This window comes from Heterodontus francisci, chromosome 23 (assembly GCF_036365525.1).
Source record: "Heterodontus francisci isolate sHetFra1 chromosome 23, sHetFra1.hap1, whole genome shotgun sequence".
In the NCBI taxonomy this organism is placed as follows: domain Eukaryota; kingdom Metazoa; phylum Chordata; class Chondrichthyes; order Heterodontiformes; family Heterodontidae; genus Heterodontus; species Heterodontus francisci.
Genome location: NC_090393.1, coordinates 30,419,645 through 30,442,807, shown reverse-complemented (window position 1 = coordinate 30,442,807; position 23,163 = coordinate 30,419,645). Strand labels below are relative to the sequence as shown.

The 23,163-nt window shown below is 40.8% G+C and overlaps 1 protein-coding gene across 5 annotated transcripts in view; it reads left to right on the top strand.

Annotated features, from left to right (window-relative positions):
• Window positions 1-23,163, top strand: part of cux2b (cut-like homeobox 2b) — a 305,195-nt gene that overhangs the window by 233,926 nt on the left and 48,106 nt on the right. For 3 of the 5 annotated variants that reach the window (XM_068054959.1, XM_068054961.1, XM_068054962.1), the window contains 6 exons: window positions 11,484-11,532; window positions 14,370-14,468; window positions 16,412-16,603; window positions 17,733-17,791; window positions 20,463-20,511; window positions 20,775-20,877. In XM_068054959.1, coding sequence (XP_067911060.1) covers window positions 11,484-11,532; window positions 14,370-14,468; window positions 16,412-16,603; window positions 17,733-17,791; window positions 20,463-20,511; window positions 20,775-20,877 — 551 coding nt within the window. Of the gene's footprint in view, window positions 1-6,374; window positions 6,413-11,483; window positions 11,533-14,369; window positions 14,469-16,411; window positions 16,604-17,732; window positions 17,792-20,462; window positions 20,512-20,774; window positions 20,878-23,163 lie in introns of all 5 variants that reach the window. The other 2 variants (XM_068054963.1, XM_068054960.1) reach the window with 2 other exon arrangements.

The window sequence follows — 23,163 nt, the reverse complement described above, 5'->3', positions numbered from 1 at the left end:
TAATCGCAAGCCTGTAATCTTGCATTTGTTAAACACATTCACTTCAAGGTAAAATGACTGTAGCTTCAAAGAGGAAATGTATGAATTTAATCAGCCATGCACAAACCAGATGTTGAGCTATTGAAAGTAATACAAGGCTCCTCTTTATCATATAAATATCCTTTCAGAAATTTTAGTTAGTTCATGTAATAGTAGCAAAATAGTCATCGGTTCAGCTCATCTTCATGAGGGGGAAGGGGCTAAGATGCTTTAAAGAGGAGCAACTTCATACTTGTCACACTTTATTTGACGTATTAACATTCTTTTGGCATAAATTACTATATCAAAATGCAAATTACACTGTTAACTCAAGACTTCACAACGTAGTAGGGGAATAGCTTACCAAGCATTGCTTCAGGGAAAATGTGCTAATTTGGTCCACAATCACATGATCAAAATGGTGGCTGTTCTTCATGGTGCTTTTGCTTATTTGTATGTTTGTTTGCTTTAGTTCGTATTTCTTCCACTTCGCTGCCCCCATACCCACTGTCTCAGTGAGGAACGAGGGACAGTCTGGCCTGTCAGATCAATAGTGCCCCTCAGTCCACTCTTCAGGGGTTATACTGAGAAGTTGTAGGAAGGAATGTCTTCCCAGACACTTTGGCTGAGATGGGTTGAGCCAAATTAAGTACATTAGTCACCAGCCTGGGCTTCAAACTCAATGGGCCATTAGTTAGTTTCATAATACATTGGTGTACCACTCACACTGCCAGGGACACAAAGCACTGCAGCATATGATCGGTAGGTGCTTTTACTGTACCTTTTATAAAAATCCAGTTTTAAGAAAGAAGCTGTCATGCCCGGTGATTTAAATCACCTGGTGCCACCCCCAACAGAAGGCTATTTTTCTGCATGTATTTTATGGGTTTCCATTTTAATCTGAGTGTTTAATTGCACAGCTTTTCATCTTATTGATGTCATGATGTCTGACAGACTAAATGGACTCTGCTGTGTTTAGCGGGTGTCTGTGATCATGGTCTGTCTTCCAGTGCAGGGTCTTCTAGGAACTGTGTTGGTTATTAAGTGGCTCTTCCCCACAAGGGCGATTAGGGATGGGCAATAAATGCTGCCTTGCAGCGCTCACATCCCATGAACAAATAAAAAGTCAAATGCTCTAGTGCTGTGAAAATACTTTTCTTGGCATTTTGTCAACATTTTTCTTTGCATTTATTTTTAAACACAGAGCCAGTGTAACTTGTCTCAAATAATGATTTTCTTTATGAAACACTGTTATTATTTGAGTTACATCTGACCAATGCCATATAATAGCTTCCTTGATGATTTTAAGCATTCCATCACTTCAGGAGAGAATGGTCCTATTGGATTGTCTGTGCTGCATTATGTGTTTGGACTAGTGTGACATGTTCAAGAAGCTCATTGAATTAGAAAATTGTGGTTGCTTTTTAATTCAACCAATCTTCTTATTTCACTATTTTGTTTCCTCAATTCGCATTGAAAGCTTAATACTTTATTCCCTGTGACATTTTGTAAGCAACTATCTGCTTGCCAAAATGTCCAGCTGCTTTAAATAATCACTGGCAGACAGATACAGATTGTTTGCACAGGCTAAAGAAAGAAAGGAAGTGGGATGAACCCTCTTAATTACTAAAGCTAGGAACACATGTTTCTGTAATCGCAAAATGTTTTTCCATGGCGAGTCTGCTGTCCTTTAACAGAGGACTTCACATTTCACCATAAAGCATAAACACAGGGGCTAAGTCACATCCCCCTGCATCAAATGTATGTTTGCGCTCTAATATCAGTATCAGGATAGACCACTTTTGATTTGTCTTTTTCCCTGATTGTTAGTTTGGCTAGAGATATCGCTGGTTGCCTAAAACTTTATAATGGGTCCTTGTCTGAATATAACAGATAATTAAGCAATCACAAACTTGCAGTGGGGAGCTGAACTCAAAGCACAGGCCCAGGAATTGGGCCTACCATGTTGCAACCTTATCTACAACCTGAGCTGCCTGCGAGTGCAGCCTTCTACCTGTGGAGCACAGAATTGCTCCTATACAATACAGCTTGTATCTTCAGTGTCCTCTTTCACATAGAACAGTACAGCACAGTACAGGCCCTTCGGCCCACATGTTATGTTGTTTGATTTTTTTCTGCAAAAAAATAAAATGTTAATGGTTACAAATTAGAAAACCATCAAACATGCAAATTTATAATAAAACCTTCACTCTGATCTTAGATCTTTGATGTCTGTCTAAGCCCTTTAAAGAGTTGCAGTAGCATACAATGATACTCAAGGTTTACATCAGTAACTGAACATGCCACTTGCTGTTTAATGTGAAATTACTGTACTGTGCAGTTTTGGTCTCCTTACTTAAGGAAGGATATACTTGCCTTAGAGGGGGTGCAACAAAGGTTCACTAGATTGACTTCTGGGATGAGAGGGTTGTTCTATGAAGAAGGATTGAATAGAATGGGCCTATACTCCCTGGAGTTTAAAAGAATGAGAGATGATCTTATTGAAACTTATAAGATTCTGAGACGGCTTGACAGGGTAGATGCTGAGAAGGACTGGATGAGAAGGATGAACCACCCGTGGTTAACAAAGGCAGTTAAGGAGAGCATCCAATCAAAAACTAAGGCATACGTAGTGGTGAAAACTAGTGGTAGGCCAGAGGATTGACCAAAAAGCTAATAAAGAGGGAGAAAATTGATTATGAAAGTAAATTGGCAAGAAATATAAAAACAAACAGCAAGAGCTTCTACGGGTATATGAAAAGAAAGAGAGTAGCTAAAGTGAGCGTGGGACCCTTGGAGGATATGACTGGCGAATTGATAATGGGGAACAGAAACATGACAGATAATTTAAACCAATATTTTGCATTGGTCTTCACGGTGGAGAACACTATGAACATCCCACAGATATCAGATAAGCAAGGAGCTAATGGGAGGAAATATCTTTTAACAGTCTCTATCACGAGGGACAAAGTATTTGACAAACTAATGGGACTAAAGGCAAACAAGTCACCAGGACCTGATGGCCTACATCCAAGGGTTTTAAAGGAAGTGGCTGCAGAGATAGTGGAGACATTGGTCGAAATATTTCAGAACTCACTGGATTCCGGGAGGGTCCCAGCGGATTGGAAACCCGCTAATGTGACGCCCCTGTTCAAGAAGGGAGGGAGACAGAAAGCAGGAAACTACAAACCAGTTAATTTAACATCAGTCATTGGGAAAATGCTAGAGTCCGTTATTAAGGAAGAAATAGCAGGACATTTAGAAAAGCTTAATGCAATCAAACAGTCAGCATGGTTTTGTGAAAGGAAAATCATGTTTGACAAATTTGCTAGAGCTCTTTGAGGATATAACAAGCAGAGTTGGTGAGGGGGAACCGGTAGATGAACCGGTATTTAGATTTCCAGAAGGCATTCGATAAGGTACCTCATAAAAGGTTATTGCACAAGATAGGAGCTCACAGTATTGGGGGTAATGTATTAGCATGGACTGGGGATTGGTTAACTCACAGAAGACAGAGAGTCGGGATTAATGGGTCTTTTTCAGGTTGCAAAGATGTAACTAGTGGAGTGCCACAAGGATCAGTCCTTGGGTCTCAATTATTTACTATCTATATTAATGACTTGGAGGAGGAGACAGAATGTAATATATCCAAATTTGCTGATGATACAAAAATAGATGGGAGGGCATGTTGTGATGAGGACATAAGGAATCTGCAAGGGGATATAGATAGGTTGAATGAGTGGGCAACAACTTGGCAGATGGAGTTTATTGTAGGAAAGTGTGAGGTCATACACTTTGGTAGGAAAAATCAAAAGTCAGACTATTATTTAAATGGAGAGAGACTTCAAAAAAATGCAGCACGGGGGGATCTGGGTGTTCTTGTGCATGAAACACAAAAAGTTAGCATATAGGTGCAGCAAGTAATTAAGAAGGCAAATGGAATTTTGGCCTTTATTGCTAGGGGGTTGGAGTTTAAAAATAGGGAAGACTTGTTACAACTGTACAGGGTATTGGTAAGGCCGCACCTGGAGTATGGTGTACAGTTTTGGTCCCTGTATTTAGGAAAGGATATACTGGCATTGGAGGCAGTTCAAAAGAGATTCACTAGGCTGATTCTTGGGATGAAGGGGTTGTCTTATCAAGAATGGCTAAACAGCTTAGGCCTTTATTCATTAGAGTTTAGAAGAATGAGGGATGATCTTATTGAAACGTACAAGATTCTGAGGGGGCTTGACAGGGTAGATGTTGAGAAGATGTTTCCACTAGTGGGGGAATCTGGAACTAGGGAACATAGTTACAGAATAAGGGGACACTCATTTAAAACTGAATTTCTTCTTCCGGAGGGTAGTGAATGTCTGGAATTGTCTACCCCAGAGAGCTGTGGAGGCTAGGTCACTGAAAGTATTTAAAGAGGAGGTAGGTAGATATTTGAAATATCGGGGAGTTGAGGGCTATGAGGAGCTGGCATGAAAGAAGAGTTGAGGTCTTGGGCAGATCAGCCATGATCTTATTGAATGGCAGGGCAGGCTTGAGGGGCTGAATGGCCTTCTCCTGCTCATATTTCCTATGTTCTAATGAGAAGTTGTTTCCCTTGTTTGGAGTGTCTAGAACTAGGGGTCATAGCATCAGGATAAGGGCCTGACCATTTGAAACTGAGATGAGAAATCTTTCCACTAAGAAGGTTATGATTCTTTGGAATTCTGTACCCCAGAGGGCTGTGGATGCGCAGTCAATGAGTATATTTAAGACTGAAATCGATAGATTTTTGGGCACTAAAGGAATCAAGGGATGAATAAGATGGGAATGTGGAGTTGAAAGAGATCAGCCATGATCTTCTTGAATGGCGGAGCAGGCTTGAGAGAGCGTAGGATTCACTCCTATTTCTTTTGTTCTTAGCAGTGCGAACCATGTTGAACATGAGCACTTCTCAATCTAATGAATGCTGGCAGTGGGTGGGGTTTGTGCACATTTTTTTTTTAAGCGATTTATTGCATCACAACATTCAATGACAGATCTCACAAATGTCTCCCCTCGCCATATGGGGCATGGTTGCTACCCAATCAGCATAATTTAGCATAAAAAGATTTGGTGGCAGGTAGCAGTTAGTAAATTACGTTTCTGAAATGACAAGTCAAGAAAAAAAAGAGTGAACATGGCACCATTCCAATCCAACAAGGACTGGATCTTCATGTTCAGTATGCAACATCAAGGCTGAAGGCGAACGGGGGAGAAAAGCTGGTGTGACGAGTAGGGGAGGAGAGCGAGGGCTAGACAGACACCGACACAATGAGACTCCGTTTGAAACACGACAAAATTGCTTCTGCAATTTTCAACAATTTTTTTTTATTTGCTCTCGGCAAATTGCTTGCTCTAATTATGGAGAAGGTTGGAAATTTATAATTAACTTCAGGATGAAATATTCTGAATATTATAATTAAATGTCACTTATTACAAAAAATTGTCTACTGGGATGCCTGACTTAACAAGGAGACCACAAGTTACTAAACTCAGTTATACTTCAGTAAAAAGAAGCTAATACTGCAACAGGGCTGTGTATAGAGCAATGTTTTACAGTGCTGACCAACATATTAAAAGCATAGAAAGGATTTCATGGCAGCTAACACAGCTATATGGCAATGTATGAAGCCTCCATGACGAATGGAGCTGTAACTGGAGCTATAGACCAGGCTTGTGTAGATGAAGGAATTTGGAACACTGTGCATGTGTAATACAGATGATTCAAATTGGATGGATAGCTGGCAACTCTCTGCATGAGCAAGGATTGTGCTTGACAGCTACAGTATTTAGAACACATAAACCAGAGCAAGAAGGAAGGGGAAAGAAAGAAGAAATAATATATTGCCCCTACACGTGTGCAGGTTATTGTATCAAAGAGTATCTCTTATGATGTCTCTCTGCATAAGGGATGATGGATAAGGGTTTGTGTAAAGAAATGAATGAGACAAAAAACTGCAGATGCTGGAATAATTCTTAAAAAGAAATATCATCCCAAAGAACAAAATAATACTGAGATAAGCATGGTGGGTGTTAGTGTTAGATGAGGATAAGGATGGGAAGGCGAGTATGAGATGAAGATGGGAATTGTGAGAGAGGTGCATAAAGAGGGAGGCTTGGGTGACACTGTAATGGGAGGGAGCTAGTGTGCAATGATATTAGAGAAATGGGGATAGTGCAAGACAGAAAGGCGCGGGGAACTCATGCATGATATGGATGAAGTGCCTGGATGGTTAACGGTATAAACTATGAAGGGACGTATAAACTGGTGGGGGTAAACTACTTCATGAAAAGTGACTGGATTAAAATACTAGGGTGAGAATTTTTCTGTTCTTTGCCAGATTTCTGACTCTGGTGAAAGTGGCTGCACCTTCGCAAGGTATTCATTTTCTCCTGCTACTGCACAAAATAATCACTAAACTGAAGAATCTGTCCAAACTTTCTGAATTACTTTAGGAATGAAGATTGTTTTTCTAATGTCTGTGACTGGATGTGCTGAGAGACTTAATGAGCATCTATTAACAAATGGGGCTGTGAATGCTAATACGTGAAGTTGGGCTGTAAAATGAAATATTTTAATTAACAGTTGCAGCATGACTATAAATAATGCATGCAGAACTGGAATTTCCTGTTTGCAGACATCATTATCGTGTTCGTTGAAATGTTTCATTTTTCACTGTAATATTTACCAGAAACGAGCTGTAGCTTTCTGATCTCCAGTATACTTAAGTCAGATTTTCCATCATCTCTGCACAGAATATATGAGAAGTGTTTGTACCTAAATATTTAATCTTCAGGTGTCAAAGGAAGATGGGAATGTGAATTGCAGGTCAAAAGCCCTTAAGGGGACAAAAATGGGTAAAATTTGAAGGATATAAATTTACAATGGCTGTATGGCAAGTGAGGGAGTGGGAGCAAAGTTTCCATCAAAACCAGGATTATCCAAAATTAATAAGGAGGCAAGAGACAGATTATGTGGGCAAGTGCAACAGCTGGACATCCAGTTCCACTGCTGGCAAAGTGGAAGTGCTGCTGCGTGAGATAAGTCAGAGGAGGATTGCCCTCTTAGTGAGTCCAGCTCACCCTCAGCGCAGAGCAGCATCTGTCTTGGCAGATGTCATGAAAATGGTTCCTGCTGGTACCATAGTGCTCCCACCCGCTGTCATCGTAACTGCACAGTTTTCAGAGGCGCCTGTCAGAGGCGGGTGGGGGAGGCTTCATGACTGCATATAAATCAAGGTCCTATAACTCAACTAGACCCCCATGCTATTGTAACTGCAAGTCGTGGAAATCCTACGCAGTGCCCAACCTGCCAGTAAAACCTGGTGGGATTGGTCTCTCCAAACCACTAAGGCTGGTTTTAACAGTGCACAACCTGCAGGTAATTGGATCATGCAATCTTTGTGCTATTTGGATTGGCAGGAGAGATTTTGAGCTTCTGGAGCACTTCTTTCTCACTTAATTTGCCTTATTACCTTCAGTATGCTTTACAATGGGTGCTATTATTTAGTTTCATTTGGGTGGAGGAAGAGAAGCAGCAAAAGCATCCGTAACCAGCAGCAGCTGGGCCTATCAGAAAACAGCAGGTGGCGGAGTGAGGGGATTGTGTTCATAGGAGGCCATACCCAGCACGTGGCGTAAAGTCCAAGTGCCACTTTCTTGGATCTATCTAGAGCAGTCCATCAGGAGGTTGTACTTCTCCGATTAGGCTGTTCTGGACCTCTGCTGCCTCGCAACAGCATCTGCTGGCTTCCCTCACATTCAGGGCATCATTTCTGCACACATGTTGCAGTCAGGGCACCAGAACACCAGCCAGCAGCCTTCGCCAGTAGAAGACTACTGTTCCATTAACGTCCAAGTGGTGTCTGATCATAGAAGCAGAATGATGCAGGATCGTGCAACGTACCCAGGCAGTTGTCATGATGCACTTATCCTTCCACAGTCTACCACTCTGTTAATATTGAGCTCTTCTGGGAATGTGGCAAGATGGCTGCTGAGAGACAATGCCTACCCACGTGGCTCATGATTCCCCTCTGAAAGCCCCCGCAACACCTGAGCAACCCAGCTTGGGGGGGGGGCCGCCAGCATCATTATCGAGTATACCATAGGGATGCTGAAGCAGAGGTTGAGATGTCTGAACAGGTCTGGGGGCTCTCTACAAAATGCCCCACAGAATTCTCCACATTCTCATTTTCTGTATCCTGCAAAATCTCGCCATACAGAGGCCTACATTCAGAGGAGACACAGCAGCAACAGCAGTCCTTCATCGGCAGGGGAACACCAGAAGAAGGAGAAATGCCTTGCAGCAAGCAATGAGGATTAAGTTAATTGCCCAACAAATCTGCTAACCTGCTCACCTCCCTGCCCTCAGGACTGACACAGTATCTTTCTGCATTAACAGTTCCTGTTATATCCTTCACCACTCCCTTAATCTGCATCAAAGAACATTCAAATGAATTGACCAACTTCTGTATCCCTGACATACTGATACCGGTTACTCAGAAGCTGCCTTGAAACCACATTGCAGAGCAAAGTGATAAAGGTGATTAATTTAATGGCAAGCATGATAATTGTCTTCCATTTATTTCACCCATGGTGCCTTTCTAATAATGTTTTCTATTTCTACCACTGCTAAGAGGTGCTCCCCTACTGGCTTCAGCAAAGCTAGTATGAGGCTGCTGTTGTTCATGTTGGGACCTTTTGATGTGCACGTGGCTGCTGATTTGGGTGCTCGAGCCTGTGAATGCCCAGCTACAGACTACTGCCCTCGGCTGTTGCCAGAGCAGTCTGACCCACCATGTAAGGTATTGATTAATGCGGTGTCAAAGAGGCAGATGCCCTGACATCCTGAGAGAGGACAACACATACTCTTCCTCTCAAGCTGCTGCCACTCCTGTGGGGCTCGGGCATTTCACTTCCATTCATCTGTAGGAGAGCAGACTGCAGAAGATTGAGTCCTTGAAAGTCCCAATCTATTCAGTCTACCAATCTGTCCAACTGTCTCTCTTGTCTCTCCAAGTTGGAGCCCAGAGACTGTTGAAGCTTCCATCAAAGTCCGTTTCACCGACTCCCTTTGTGAGGGCCCAGCTGCAGCATCCCTGGAGATGACCACACTCTCCAGGACAGAACACAGTGCTGATGCTATGTGAGATAGCACCATGCTGGCTGGAAGCAGACCTCCTCCACTTTTCAACATAATATGGAAACGTTTTCAGGCCTTTCAATATCTGGCATGACTGCTTGTGCGAGGCCAGCAGTGGGCTGGGGACTTGATATCCTCACCGCTGTCCTGCTTTGCAAACCTTTGAGAGGAGCTCACCCTCCAGAAAATTAACTATGATGGTGTTGAAGGAAGTGAAGGTGCAGAAGTTCCAGGAGGAGATGACTTTGTTTGCCAGCAATGCTGCCTGTCTTCTGCAAGTTGACTATAGGTGTCGTTGTGACTAATGGCACAGCTCTAACTGGTTTGATGCTGATCTGGCACATGTGGGTCAGTTGTCTTCAGTCATTGCTAGGTAGGTGTGCCATGGCTAGCAGATATGGTTGGTGCCATATAGTGAGTTTGGCTAGGCTGGCTCTTGTGCCTATCCATCGTCCTTTTTTGTCTTTTACCACTTCAGTTATGAAATAATGCAATTAGGGTGCTTTCAAAACAAGCTCCAAGATTGATGCCAATGGATGTGGGATTCTGATGCATACATTAGATAGGTTATCACACCGTAGGTTGGGGTGAATGTTTGCATTGTAATAGCTCTTTTTTAAAGGCTAATCCTTTCACCATTTCCCTGTTCTGCTGAACACTTGTAAAATTACAGTATTCTTTCTGGGGATTTTTTTTAAAATTCCAACTGTGTCCTGGGCCAAAAATGATCAAAAATCAAAGCTAGGCAAAAACAGTAACAGCACAGAAAACTAACTTTTTTTAAAAAAGCAGCAAAAAGTCACATACAATAAAAGGAAACCTTTTATTAAATATGGCTTCACCTTTAAGAGCTCATTTAAACATGGAGCCTGTCTTTATGACAACTGGTGAGCTAAGTACACAGAAGGATTTGTCAGGTGTGAAGTTCTGAAATGAAGCTGAAACTTATCAGCCTGATGCAAAATGTGTAATGTAACTGGCCTAATTACTTTTTAAAAAAGAAAGCAGCCTGTTTTCTTCGCAAGACGCATTCAATAAAGAAACAGTCACCTGAGGTTACCAAAGGTTTTAAAAGTTTGAAATAGGAACAGAAAATGCTGGAAGCACACAACTGATCAACAGCAGCTATGGAAAGAGCAAACAACTTAAAGTCTCAGGCGTAATCCTTTAATAGAACACTGGCTTCTGACAAAGGGTCCACACCTAAAACATTAACTTGTCTGCTCACTTCACAGACTGGCCTGCTGTGTGTTTCCAGCATTTTCTGTTTTTGTTTCAGATTGCCAGCATTTGCAGCCTTTTGTTTTTAGAAGTTTGATTTTTTGATAAAGCAACAAAAAACTGAAGATATCTAACAGCTGGGGGCATCTTTTCCTATTCTGGTACCTGGGGTTATTTGATTACAGTGAATACAAGGAGCTGGAGGGGTGCAAACACGGAAGGGAACCTGCATAATTTTTCTGTTTATTTAATTAATAGTTGATCCCTTTAGAGATGTTCAGCCAACCCAATTATCTTAATTTCACTTTGCTGGAAAATCAGTCCCTTTTTCCCTTTGGAAAACCTCATTTAGCAATCAAATTTGATGAGAGTTTAGAGATAAAGGGCAGATTTTCCTCCATAACGTTACCTGATTTTTGATGAGTGAGAGGAAAATTGGTCAATTTAGTAGCTGCTGACACCACATGTGAGAGTTCCTGCTGGACATGACATAAAGTATTTCAGTGCATTTTCAGTATACCTTTGGGAGATGAGTTGCAGTGATAGATTTCAGGTGCTTTCATTTTGTGGTTTTGATGCAAGGCAGGTACAGTGTCATATATGGTTGTCCACTTTCTTCTGTACAATCCCAATTGGGTAGAGTGTCATCTAAGTCAGAATACAAATTAAACCAATGCTTTTCTTTGTCATTATTACAGCTCTGCTAACACACATGGTAAAGAATACTAGGTGCTTTGGGGAATAACATTGATCCAATTGAAATTCCCAATGACGCTTAGTGCATTGTTGTTTTGACTTGGAGTCTTCGTGAAATGTTCAACGTCATGCAAATTGACTTAACTGTATATGTGTTAAGATCTGATCCCTGGAAACTAAAACAGTCTTTCACAATACAACAACTTAAAAATGCTTCAGGTACATAAACTAGCAACAAGAGATGGATTTGCATGGCTAGGACCATTATGAACTATGGTATCCAAGGCGTTGAATGAACTGTGGGAGTTGGTAGGGAATTGTTATTTTACAACTTGTTCATAAGATTGTAGGCTATTTCTTATCACAATGTGATGTTTTGCATCTATTTTAGGACAGACGAATTGGGAATGATCATGACCAACTTAGAAAAAGCTAATCAGGTAAGAAAGAAGCTGCTTTGAGTCGACAGAAATGTCAAGCATATAAGAGATTAAATTTTTTTAAATGAGCACGATGCTTTAGCAAGTGACATAATTTATTGATTTGTTAAACAAACCTCTGACCGTCTGTAGAATGCAGCTTTATGTACTCGTTTCACGTGTTTACAGTTACTAACTGGTGAAGTAAATATTATGTTATATTGTGTGTTTCTGTACAGCTCCTCAAAGAGCTACAATATTTCTATACAGATTAGAAACCAGCCTAATGAAATTAGTGAGAAAATTCCTGTGTTGCAATTTACTTAGCGTGAAATTAAATTGCAGTTATTATGAAATCACAACCAGCTCATCCTGAAAAACTGAGCACATCTTCAAGCCTTCAGCCCAAAAAGAGCAGTGGACTACACCTCAGAGCTGGGGCATCTAGTTGTAGAATAACAAATCCCTAACATGGGAGTGCTGCTCATAATCACACGCCACCCACCGCGGTTCTCGCGCTCAGCTCCTGGAAGTGGTGACCCATTGCAACATAGCTCCATGGATGCCAGCAACTCTCTAGTGTTTCACCTCCATATGTAAATTTAGACAGTTAGTATCAACAAGCTATGAGGTATAAGGCTACCAACTCTGGTTGGATGTATTCCTGGAGGTTTCATCACATAACCTTCCATCTCCCACTGCCCTGACTCCACCAGTGGCCTAGCAACATGTCCATCATCACTGCCTTCTCGCACCAATAGAGAGGCGAACAGACTCTTCATTACACAACTGGACAATTCTCAGCTTGAGTCAAACAGCCTTTTTTTCCCAATCTCCAGAGAGTTTTTTTTATAACAGATTAAGTGAAAGTGTTTAAAGAAAATTTTTTGAATGCGCACCATTTTTTTCAATGTACCAGTGATTTTTCTCCGGGCTTGCTTGCAGTAGTGTTCTGGAGATCAATCTTAAATTCCTAGAGGCTCCAGCACAGTCCTGGAGGGTTGGCAAACTTATTGCCATGGGTGTCCTCCCAAAGTCTGATCATGCCCTCTTCTGATATCCACAAATGCAACAATTTCCAGCTAGGTTCTCTGGACGGTGTTTGGGAGCAGAGATGCTATTTTTGTGTTTTGCTCCCCACCGTACTCCAAAGATTAATTGTAGTGCTGCCTCCACCAACATAGGCAGAATCAACTAACTCAGCACCAACAAATCAATGGAGCTGAGCTCTTCCTTGTCTGTATGGCTCAGTGTTGCAAGTGATACATTTAACCACTGAGCCATCGGGGTTGGGGAGGGCTATAATTATACTTAATCCATTTCAACGATCAGTCAGAAACTCAAACAGTAAAATTACTCTGTTTCAAAATAGTTCTCTATGAACGTTTCCACCATTGTTCTTACCAAATAGACAGTCGTAACTGAAGTACACCTTTTACTCAAACAAAAACAAGAAATGCTGGATTCACTCAGCAGGTCTGGCAGCATCTGTGGAAAGAGAAGCAGAGTTAACGTTTCGGGTCAGTGACCCTTCTTCGGAACTGACAAATATTAGAAAAGTCACAGATTATAAACAAGTGAGGTGGGGGTTGGGCAAGAGATAACAAAGGAGAAGGTGCAGATTGGACCAGGCCACATAGCTGACCAAAAGGTCACGGAGCAAAGGCAAACAATATGTTAACGGTGTGTTGAAAGACAAAGCATTAGTACAGATTAGGTGTGAATATACTGAATATTGAACAGCAGCAAGTGCAAACCTGAAGAAAAACAACCTGAAAAAAACAGTGGGTAAGCAAACTGAACAAACTAAGATGAAATGAAATAAATGCAAAAAAGAGTTCAATAATTTCAGAGCATGACAGCCCCCCACTTTACTTTCATTTTTAGTCATTTTTAGTTATTTTTTCTTCCTTTTTTTTGCATTCCTTTTTACATTTTTTACAATCTTTTTTTGCATTTATTTCATTTCATCTTAGTTTGTTCAGTTTGCTTACCCACTGTTTTTTTCAGGTTTTTCTTCAGGTTTGCACTTGCTGCTGTTCAATATTCAGTATATTCACACCTAATCTGGACTAATGCTTTGTCTTTCAACACACCATTAACATATTGTTTGCCTTTGCTCCGTGACCTTTTGGTCAGCTATGTGGCCTGGTCCAATCTGCACCTTCTCCTTTGTTATCTCTTGCCCAACCCCCACCTCACTTGTTTATAATCTGTGACTTTTCTAATATTTGTCAGTTCCGAAGAAGGGTCACTGACCCGAAACGTTAACTCTGCTTCTCTTTCCACAGATGCTGCCAGACCTGCTGAGTGAATCCAGCATTTCTTGTTTTTGTTTCAGATTTCCAGCATCCGCAGTATTTTGCTTTTATTACACCTTTTACTGGCAGTCTTCAAAGCATGACTAACTGTTTTGAACAGCTTGGTTGTACTACTGGGAGTTAATTTATTAAATCTCAACAGCACCACTAGTAATTAGAAGAAGCAGAAATAATCAAGTTGTGCAGTTTTTCTTTTAGATGTAAAATTTATTTCTTCCCAATTAAATGAAACTGTGTGTAAGCACAGTAGTATAGTACTGTACTAAATTCGTTATTTTGCTATATTGCCATATTAATACTGATGTTTTAGATTGCTTTTGAACTCTTCTTGTACACGAAACCTTATAATTCAGGGCTCAGTGTAAATTATGCACTAGCACTGCTTGTTAAAAGTATTAGTCTGAAATTAAATAATTCATAAGTAGAACCAATAGGAATACAGAAATTTGGGAAATAAAGAATCGCAAATGGTGCTGGTGAATTTTGCTGTCTGGATTCATTCTTTAATAATATTTTTGTGGTGGGGGTTCATTACAGAGGGCAGAAGCTGCTCAGAGAGAAGTAGAGAGTCTTCGAGAACAGTCTGTAAACAGCTCCATCCATTTGGCCTGTCGCGCTCCACGGATTGCTGGTGTGGTAAGAAATTAGGATTATCTTTATGATAACCTAGGAAACAACAGCCAGCATGAATTCAGAACGATCCTGCCTGACCAACCTTCTTGAAGAAATGACTTCCAAAAACTTTTTGGCAAAGTTCTTCAGTGAAAAGCTGCAAATTAAGCTCAAACCAGTGGAGATTCAGAGTAAATACAGAGTGAATGAGAAATCGCCTCACTGGTGGGAAGCAGCAGTTACTATGTCAGATTGTAGAAGGAAGAGTGGGGGTGCTAGAGAGAGCAGTTGGGGCTTCTAGTGTTTCTAATTTGGATTGAAAGCTTGGATTCAGAAAATTCAATGCAAATTGATCAGATTTACAGATGATATCAAACTGCAAGGGACAGTTGATCCTGCAGAGATAGTTTAGGAATAATAAGATAAACTGAACAAAATATATAAAGCAGCAAAGTAATGGCAGATGGAATTTAATGCAGACAGATGTAAAATACTGCACACATAAGAAAAAGTGGGTGACACATACAGCCCAGTCAACATGTCGAACCATTGACGATCAGCAATCAACTCTTCAAGTAAAATGCAGGTTTAAGATTGATGTAATGAAGTTCTCTCTCAGAGAATGATCAACGCATGAAATAAACATCTGGTCTAGCTAGTATAGATCAAAACACAGAAATCATTTAAGTAACAATTATATGCTGTGATGGGGGTAACTATAGGTCTTTTCTGTAAGGTTGAATTTAATTGAATGGCCTTGCACATTTATATTTGTTATGGTCCTGTAACTTAATGCTATGCTTTCGTAACATCTTCTGTTGATAGATAACTCTACCTTGAAAATTATATCTAATATTTATCTGTCCCTAATTAAGTAATGTGATTAGAACATCAATAGTAGCTTATTTTTTTGGTGTGTTAAATTTTTAGTTTGGCTCTGAACTTTTCATGTACTCAAGGCCCTACTGCTGGTGTTTTACCAGAATGTGTATAGTGAGCATTGCTTTATTTGGTGCCTGCAGTATATTGATCTGAAATTAAAGCTCCATAATTTCAGATATCTTGGCACTTTGTATTCAGTACTGCAACTTTACCTGAAACACTCCCAACGGAATAAAAACTGGCTTGATGCGACTCTAATAAAATCATATTTATACTGAGGTGGGCAAAATGTCAACTGTCACAAATCTACAAAAGAAGTTAATGTAAGTGGCTTGTCTTTCATAAAAGTTGGGACTTTACTATGGTGCTTAAAATTTAAGTGGCCTGACAAGGACATTATTCTTAAGCTAAAGATTCAGGGTTGTCAGCTGAAAACTAACGTGACTTTGCATCATGTACTTGACAACAAGTCAGCCTGAGCTGCATCAGCATCCTTCATCAGACCTAAAGAAAAAAGTGTTAATAATGTGTTACTGTGCCAGTTAACAGACCTGTGTTGACAACCAAAATAATTTTATTTCCTATAAACCCCTCCCAAAAAATCTTGCCTACAGTAATGGACTCTGCTTGGGATCAGCAACAGTATTTGATTCACATCAAAGCAGCCCATGGATGAATGTCAGAACTGGGTTGTAACAAAAAACCTCTTTGATGATGAATTACCTAACACGATACATGTCTGTTTCTTTAAGTGATTGACTGAATTTAGTGTGATGACTGGTGTCCCCCAACTTAACCCTGATGTTCAGTAAACCAATGATGTATGTGTTCCTCCATTAATTTTACATATGGAATTTTTTCAAAGTTTATACCAGAGAAATTCTGGTGCTGATATAATCTTAAAATAAGCCTCAAAGTGAAATTTCACCTTTAAAGTGGAAGAATTAAACTTTTAAAAACAAAACTTGGGTTTGGCTTGAATCTGTAATTTTTACACGATTTCCCAATAATCCATAATAAAGGTGTGCAAGCAGACTTTGTACAAGACACTGGAAACCTAAAGGTTTGTTTCTACTCCTGCACAGGATCAAGCAGACATTTTAATGTGCCCTAGTTCAAGACTGGAGGCAGCACTGGTTGCTAAAGACAGAGAGATTATCCGATTGCTAAAAGAGATTCAACACCTCCAGACTGCACTGCAAGAACTCCAGGAGAGTTCAGCAAATCAGATTGCAGAGTTGGAGCAGCAACTAGCACAAAAGACTGAAGCTGTGGAGGTAATGGGACAGGAGAGTGCACATAATAATAAGTCTGAAAAAACTTAGCAATTTTCATATAATCCAACATAGTTTTTACATGAAATCAAGTTTCAAATAAATGGATGACAAGTATCTGCTAAAATCAATCTGAACAGTGTTCCATGCTGCTGTGAACCACAAGATCAATCCAGACGAACGATTGCCAATCTAATTGATTATCAACAATGTGTTGTCAGGTTGTGCAAGTGATTGTCTAATGTGATGCATTTCCCGCTTTCAGCGCCATCAGTGTCAGTTATCTGCTGCATTGTATGGATCCATAAAATGTACTTTGCAGATTTCATCATTTATATCTTTTAATACTTAAATTAATTTCGTAGGCGTTTGTCCTGTGTGGGTTCATTGAGAAGTAGTTGTGCTGGGCTGGTTTGACTTCCACTTTCGTGGGACTCGACGCAAGATAAAGTAAAACATTTACTGTGAAACTGCTGTCGCGGTTTTGCTGTAAATTACTGCCGTTCTTGTCATTTCTTTCAAAGTGTCAAACACTGTCCCGAATTACTTATACTTGAAATAAATCCACAGAATCGATTGATAAAAAGGTGACGCAATGTGTCAAAACACTGTGCCATGGATTGTGCATGATACCACTCAGTTTCCCATCTCAGCTGTGCCGTCAACCTGAGATGCTGAGAAAAGGCCAGCACTTCTTGGAAGGAAACGGTGGAACGGCATGAAGGGCACAAACTCATTTTCTTTCTCGGAGTGGAAAAATAGTTTTTTTTTTTTGTCCTATCTTCATTTACTTTTCTCCTTGAGTATTGAGGAAGTGTTCTTTCCCAGCCACTATCAATATATTATTTCATTCCCTTTTGCCTCATTTAACACTTGATAACACTTGATAGGGTGGGTACTGTGTCTGCTCTCTGTGGGTCCTGTTGTTGGCTGTCATCACTCATGGCTCCTATTCTTCCCTCAATGGCATCACACCACTCCCTGTTTTAATTAATTTAAGAAATAACACAACTTTCTATTAATTTTTAAAAATTTCATAGACCAGCTCTTTGAACTGAGAAACATTTGTAATGCACTCTGAACATTAACTGCTGTATAACTCTCTAACTGATAATTGTGTCCATTTTCTCAGAAATTAGAAAAGAAGTTGTGTGCACAATTAGTCTATGAGGAACATAAAACAGAATTAAGGTATGTATTTAAAGTTTGTACGGTAGCCACAAAAATAGCTGTTTTGTTGGATCAAAGAGTGTAAATTACTGAAGGTGCCAACGTTGTATCGGGTGGAGTGGAAGAAATGCTTCTTTGAGGCTGTATATTAGGTAGAAAATGAATTGAAAATATGTCAGTTGTGTTACGATACGACCACTCAAGACAAAGCCCCCAATCAAAATATATGATTCTGATTGCGGTGGGAGAAACGCACTGTCAATTCAGTCCCGCCCCTCCACAGATTGCTTAACATATCACTTTAAACTTTTCAAATTAAAGAAAGTCACAGCCAAATTGATTCATCTATTAAGCCCTGCCGAATGAGGTGAGCCAAACCAGGTATCTTTAGATCAACAAATTAACTGTTTATTAGAAAAAACTAAATTCTTAAACGCTACTAAGATATAAACAATATCTTTTTAAAAATAGAAAAAATTAGTGTCCTTGCAGATTTACGCTCCTGCTGAAATGGAATTTTCCCAATATAAAACAGTCCAAGGTTGCTTGAAGTCTCACCAGTTGTCCGATGGGGAAATAAAGGTGCTTCAACAATAGGACAGTCAGTCGTCTGGTTCAGCAATTGAAGTGTTGCTCTTCTTCTCCAGCGATGAACGCAGCAATTACAGCTCAGTAAAGTAATTGGTTTTTTTCTTTTAAGAAATTAATCTGGCTTGAAGCTTCTTTAAAATTTTGAGAGAGTATAATAAATAGGGTTTAAATAGACAAAGGGAGAGCTCTCCTATTTCCTTCACTATATGCTGGCAGAACAATCTGTGTCTGTCAAAAGCCAGTTTTTCAGCTAGTTTCAAAAGTTAATCGCAACATTGTATCTCTAACCTCAGTCTCTGAGTGGCTGAGTCCAAGGCAACCAAGATGCACCTGCTGAAATTGATTGGTTCCTTCTCTGTAGGTTGTATCCAATGGCAACCAGAATGCACCTTCTCAGTAACTCCCGAGGCTTGCTTGTTCTTCAAGCAGTACTGATCTTTTGCTGACTTAAAGACACACCGCATATTTCCTGAAAAAAAAATCACCAGGATCATAACAGTTGTCACTGTCACACTCTCTACTTCTTTGTGTGATGCTCATGTCTTCTGCAGTCCACTCATTTCACTGTTGCCACTCATGTTTCATTGTTTTCAATTCTGCTCCATCCCATAGTTTGCCCCATCTTCCCCACTCTGTTGATTCATCTTACTACTCTTACATTTTTTCTCGGCCTCAGCCCATCCATTTCTCCTCAATAAAATTATACTGATTTGCTCCTTGCAAAAAGATATTTACTTACGTCTAACCTCATGTTACCAGCATCACGCAAACTAAAACGATTCATGGTACAAATTCTAGCCGACAAAATCAATAGAAGAGCAAGTTGTACGATATGCGCAAGATTTCTAAATAAATGGAATGTAAACAAATGCATTTCAAAGTAAAGTACTTTCTTCTACAGATAAGTTTTATTGCTCCAACTGGACAATTAAACAATACTTTCATCTGCAGCATTGGAAATGTTTCTAAACAAGTGGTTAGATTTGGGAGAAGTGGCAGCTTTTCTGCTTGACCAAGGAATGGCATTGAGACTGCTTGAAGTGATATTCTTGGAATAGATTGTTTCAGCCTCCTGTTGTAAGGGTCGTGTGGATGCCACATTGGGCAAATGGATAATACATTTTAGAACAAAAATCCAGCCAACAAATAGTCCAACAGGTGTGACGAATGAGGCTTATTTCTTCTTGGCTTTTATCACCGGTAGGGTGGTCCTGCATCTTGCAATTGCTTATTGATGAGTATTCAGTTCTGCTAAACCACCAGTTTGTTTAATAGAGGACCTGTTTTCCTGTTGATCGTAGCTGCCTAATCTTAATCTTTTAATCTTAACAACAAAATCAATCTGAACTAAAGCAGTATACCCATGGGAACACTTCTGGTTCGATAAATAGAAAAAGATTACAGATTCATAAGTTGTCCATGTAGATAAACTCAATGTTCTCTTCAATTTGGGAATATTTGATTTGCATGGTTTTTACCACTCCCATATTCTCTTCTCTTGACAGCACAAATACAGTTCCCAGACACCAGCTGCTTTCCAGTGCCTCCCTCAAATAGCCAACCTTTGTCTGTGAGCCTAAACAATGAGTTTTGGCCCATTATTTGATCATATGAACATTGTAGCTGAGCAGGATCCCGTCATTACAAAGGATGCAAATTCCAACAGGATGTTGGTTAATAATCAGCAATGGAACCCTGGCTATCCCCTCTGCTCTGCCCCGTCACCCCCCGCACCCCCCTCCCAAAATCTGAGAGTGACGTTGGATTCCTATTCCTACTGAAAACATTGATGCTGAGGCCCAGGCAGGTGATGAAGTTTTCATGTGCTGTAGGCTTCAGGAGGATGCACCATACCAGAAAAATCTATCTTTCAGCCTGCAAAATGACTTTGCTGTGAACTGGATACCATTGTGACACATAGTCACAGGAGTCTTTAAGTGTTTCTGATGCATAAATTTCAAGCTGGTCAGTCAGCATTTAGTTTTGACATTTGCCGTACAGCAAAGAATAAGCCCCAAATTAATTGTGAAAGGTGCAGAGTAAGGATTGTGTTCAATACCATGAGCAAGGACTCAATTACAATGTTTATTTTATTTCGCAGCATTTTCAAATCAGTGAACCCAGTATCTGCAGATGGCTGTGCATTCCAGGTAACTGTTTTCATTTAAAACTAATTTAACCATTGCTGCATAAACCAGTGGTTCATGGCCTTATAGGTTAATTAAAAGTAGCTGCAATATTGATGTGGAACTACATGTCGTCTTTTCACTAGAATTAGCCAGTGAGTTAAAAGCACCAGAATTCATTTTCCCAAAGGAAATTTATAATGTCATTCTATTGAAATCATCGAAGCTCATTGGATGTGCAAAGTGATGTCTAGATTGAAGGTTCAATAATTATTTCCTACTGCCAGGATAGAACAAAAGACACTGAGGATTCTGTGCCAGAAAAAGAGATGACCCTTCGACCTGAGAAGAAATGTTTACAAGAGAAACAAAATGCATTTGCAGAGATGGGTATGATTGCAGATTTTTTGTTCTTATGCGTCTCTTAAAATTTCATGTGGTATCTGGTAAGCATTTACAGAATTCCAGAAAGGCTGATGACTTTGCTCTCCTTCTGAGGACAAGATTTTATTTCTTATATCGGATATCAGTACCAAAGAATTCTGTTCTACTTTGAAGCCTACAACCCATGTTTTTTGGATGCACTGGAAAGCCTGCCAGAAAGCTTGCACGCAATGCCAAGGAACATGGAGGAGTCCAGCACCAACTTGGCACAGGGCTTTGTGCAAAACTTGGAAGCCTATCCTTTCCAGCATGGAAAAGGTGATCACCTCCATCTGCACACCTGTGGAATCCAGCATGATGCAGCATCTGATGGCAGATGTCTCAACTTCCAGTGCAGCACAAGCAGCTTCCACCAAATGTCTGTGCACTGCAGTGGAAATTCAGACTGCTGCTGTGCAAGATCATGGCTCTAGCTACCAGTGTTCAAAGGGGCGCCTAGGGCCATTACAGCAGTCTAGCAAACTGTTCTCCAACAGATTACCAGGATTACTGAGATGCTGCCCCAGGAGAGTGGCAATGACTGCATGGAGCATGAGCCTTCTGCCCTTTCTCAGCATTCCTGCTCCTGCCACTCTGCCAGTGCCCTTGCTATTGCCTGTCAGTCAACCAACACAGACTGCTGCAGCCCAGGCCAGTCTAAAGCCAGGTCTTCTAGACCCAGAGCTGCTCAAGATCAGCCTCCAAGGCCATCTGCAGTCTCCTCAATTGAAAATTAGCAACCTTCCACTTCTGGGGCTGCAGCCTCTAGGGAAGCACCTCGTGAGCACTAGGAAAGGGAAAGGCACATGGAAGAGGCACTAAGAGAATGCGCAAGGGTGGTTAGTTTATTTTTGTATGCCTTATGTAATGATTAAATTTATAAATTTGGATTGGAATGTGCATTTTCTGGTGGCTTTTGTTTGTGTGTGTTGGAAAGAGGGCGATGCATTAGTAATAGAGAAAAGGTAAGCAGTGTGGACTGTTGGTGTATGGGGAGTTGTGGTTGAGGTTACTGGTATCACTCATGAATTATTTGATCGTGTAGAGTCCTGACAGAAAGGAGCTACCTACTTTGTATCCTCTCTTCCACTTCCTGTTCTATACTACTTGTTGCACTTGGTCCTCTTCTACTTCCTCTTCCTCCTCATGCTCACTCTGCCTGTTTGTCTATGGCAAGAGGAAAGGTGATGCTGTCTCTCTTTGTATAGAGCGCCTCTGTACTGCAAACTGAGATGTTGCTTACATCTCCAGCAGCAGCCTGGAAGGAGGAAGATGCATAAAAGTCACCTCGGCAACCACAGGCATTGTGGTCCTTGCCCAGGTTTGTAGTTGCAGTTGTGGCTGCAGCAATTGACGAATTTCAGTCACAACCTCTTTAGTGAAGCGACAACATTTCATGCATTGCTCCTCACTGAAGTTCAGATAAGAGAATGACTCCCTAAAGACCCTGGGTGGCTATGGCCTCCTGCTGAGAGCCCTTCTGCCCCTCCTCCCTCTTGTAGCAGCTTACCCTGCTCGGCGTGCCCTGTCTTCATTGTCTCAGTTATGCTCAATTTCAAGGAGAAGGCCTACTAGACATCCCCCCCCATCCCCCCCCCCCCCCAATGTTTGGATGCAACTAGTTTCAGCACAAGCCTTAACCCGCAAAATAGTACTTCAACACCAGCCAGACCACTTCCTGTAGACTATTAAGCAAGTAGTTGTTGATCCCTTTCAGTAGCGCTGGTGGGGAATCCTTCATGCTGTTAAAAGCATCTTCAATTGTGGAAGGTTAAGAAGAGAGGGTGTTGGCTGGAGCATGGCCTTTGAAAATGGCAGCACTGGAGTCAAATCAGCATTGCACATCATCTTCCTGCTCTGCATGCTGATGGTGATTGTTAGATGCCAAGATGGCGTCCAACGCACCTTCCATTAGAAGTGTGTACGTGCATCTAGGACCTGATTTTTGACCTTTTGGGAGGTCCATTTGTGCCTAAAAGGACAAAAAGGGCACTGCAGAGCCCAATTTTGTCCGAGTGATTCTGTCAGGGTAACTGTTTTCAGTGTTGTAGTCTTATTTATTTCTCGCATTTATCCTTTCCACATATAACACTTATCCACTCCTCATAGGAGAAATGCATAATTCCCCTGTTGCCTCAGCCTTCAATGGAGACCCAGCTTTTCGCATTCCGTAGACCTGAAAAGCCCTCAGTTAATATCAGTATGGCTCACTCAGTGAGATCTGAACAAGGAAGAGCAGGGATTTTAGGTACT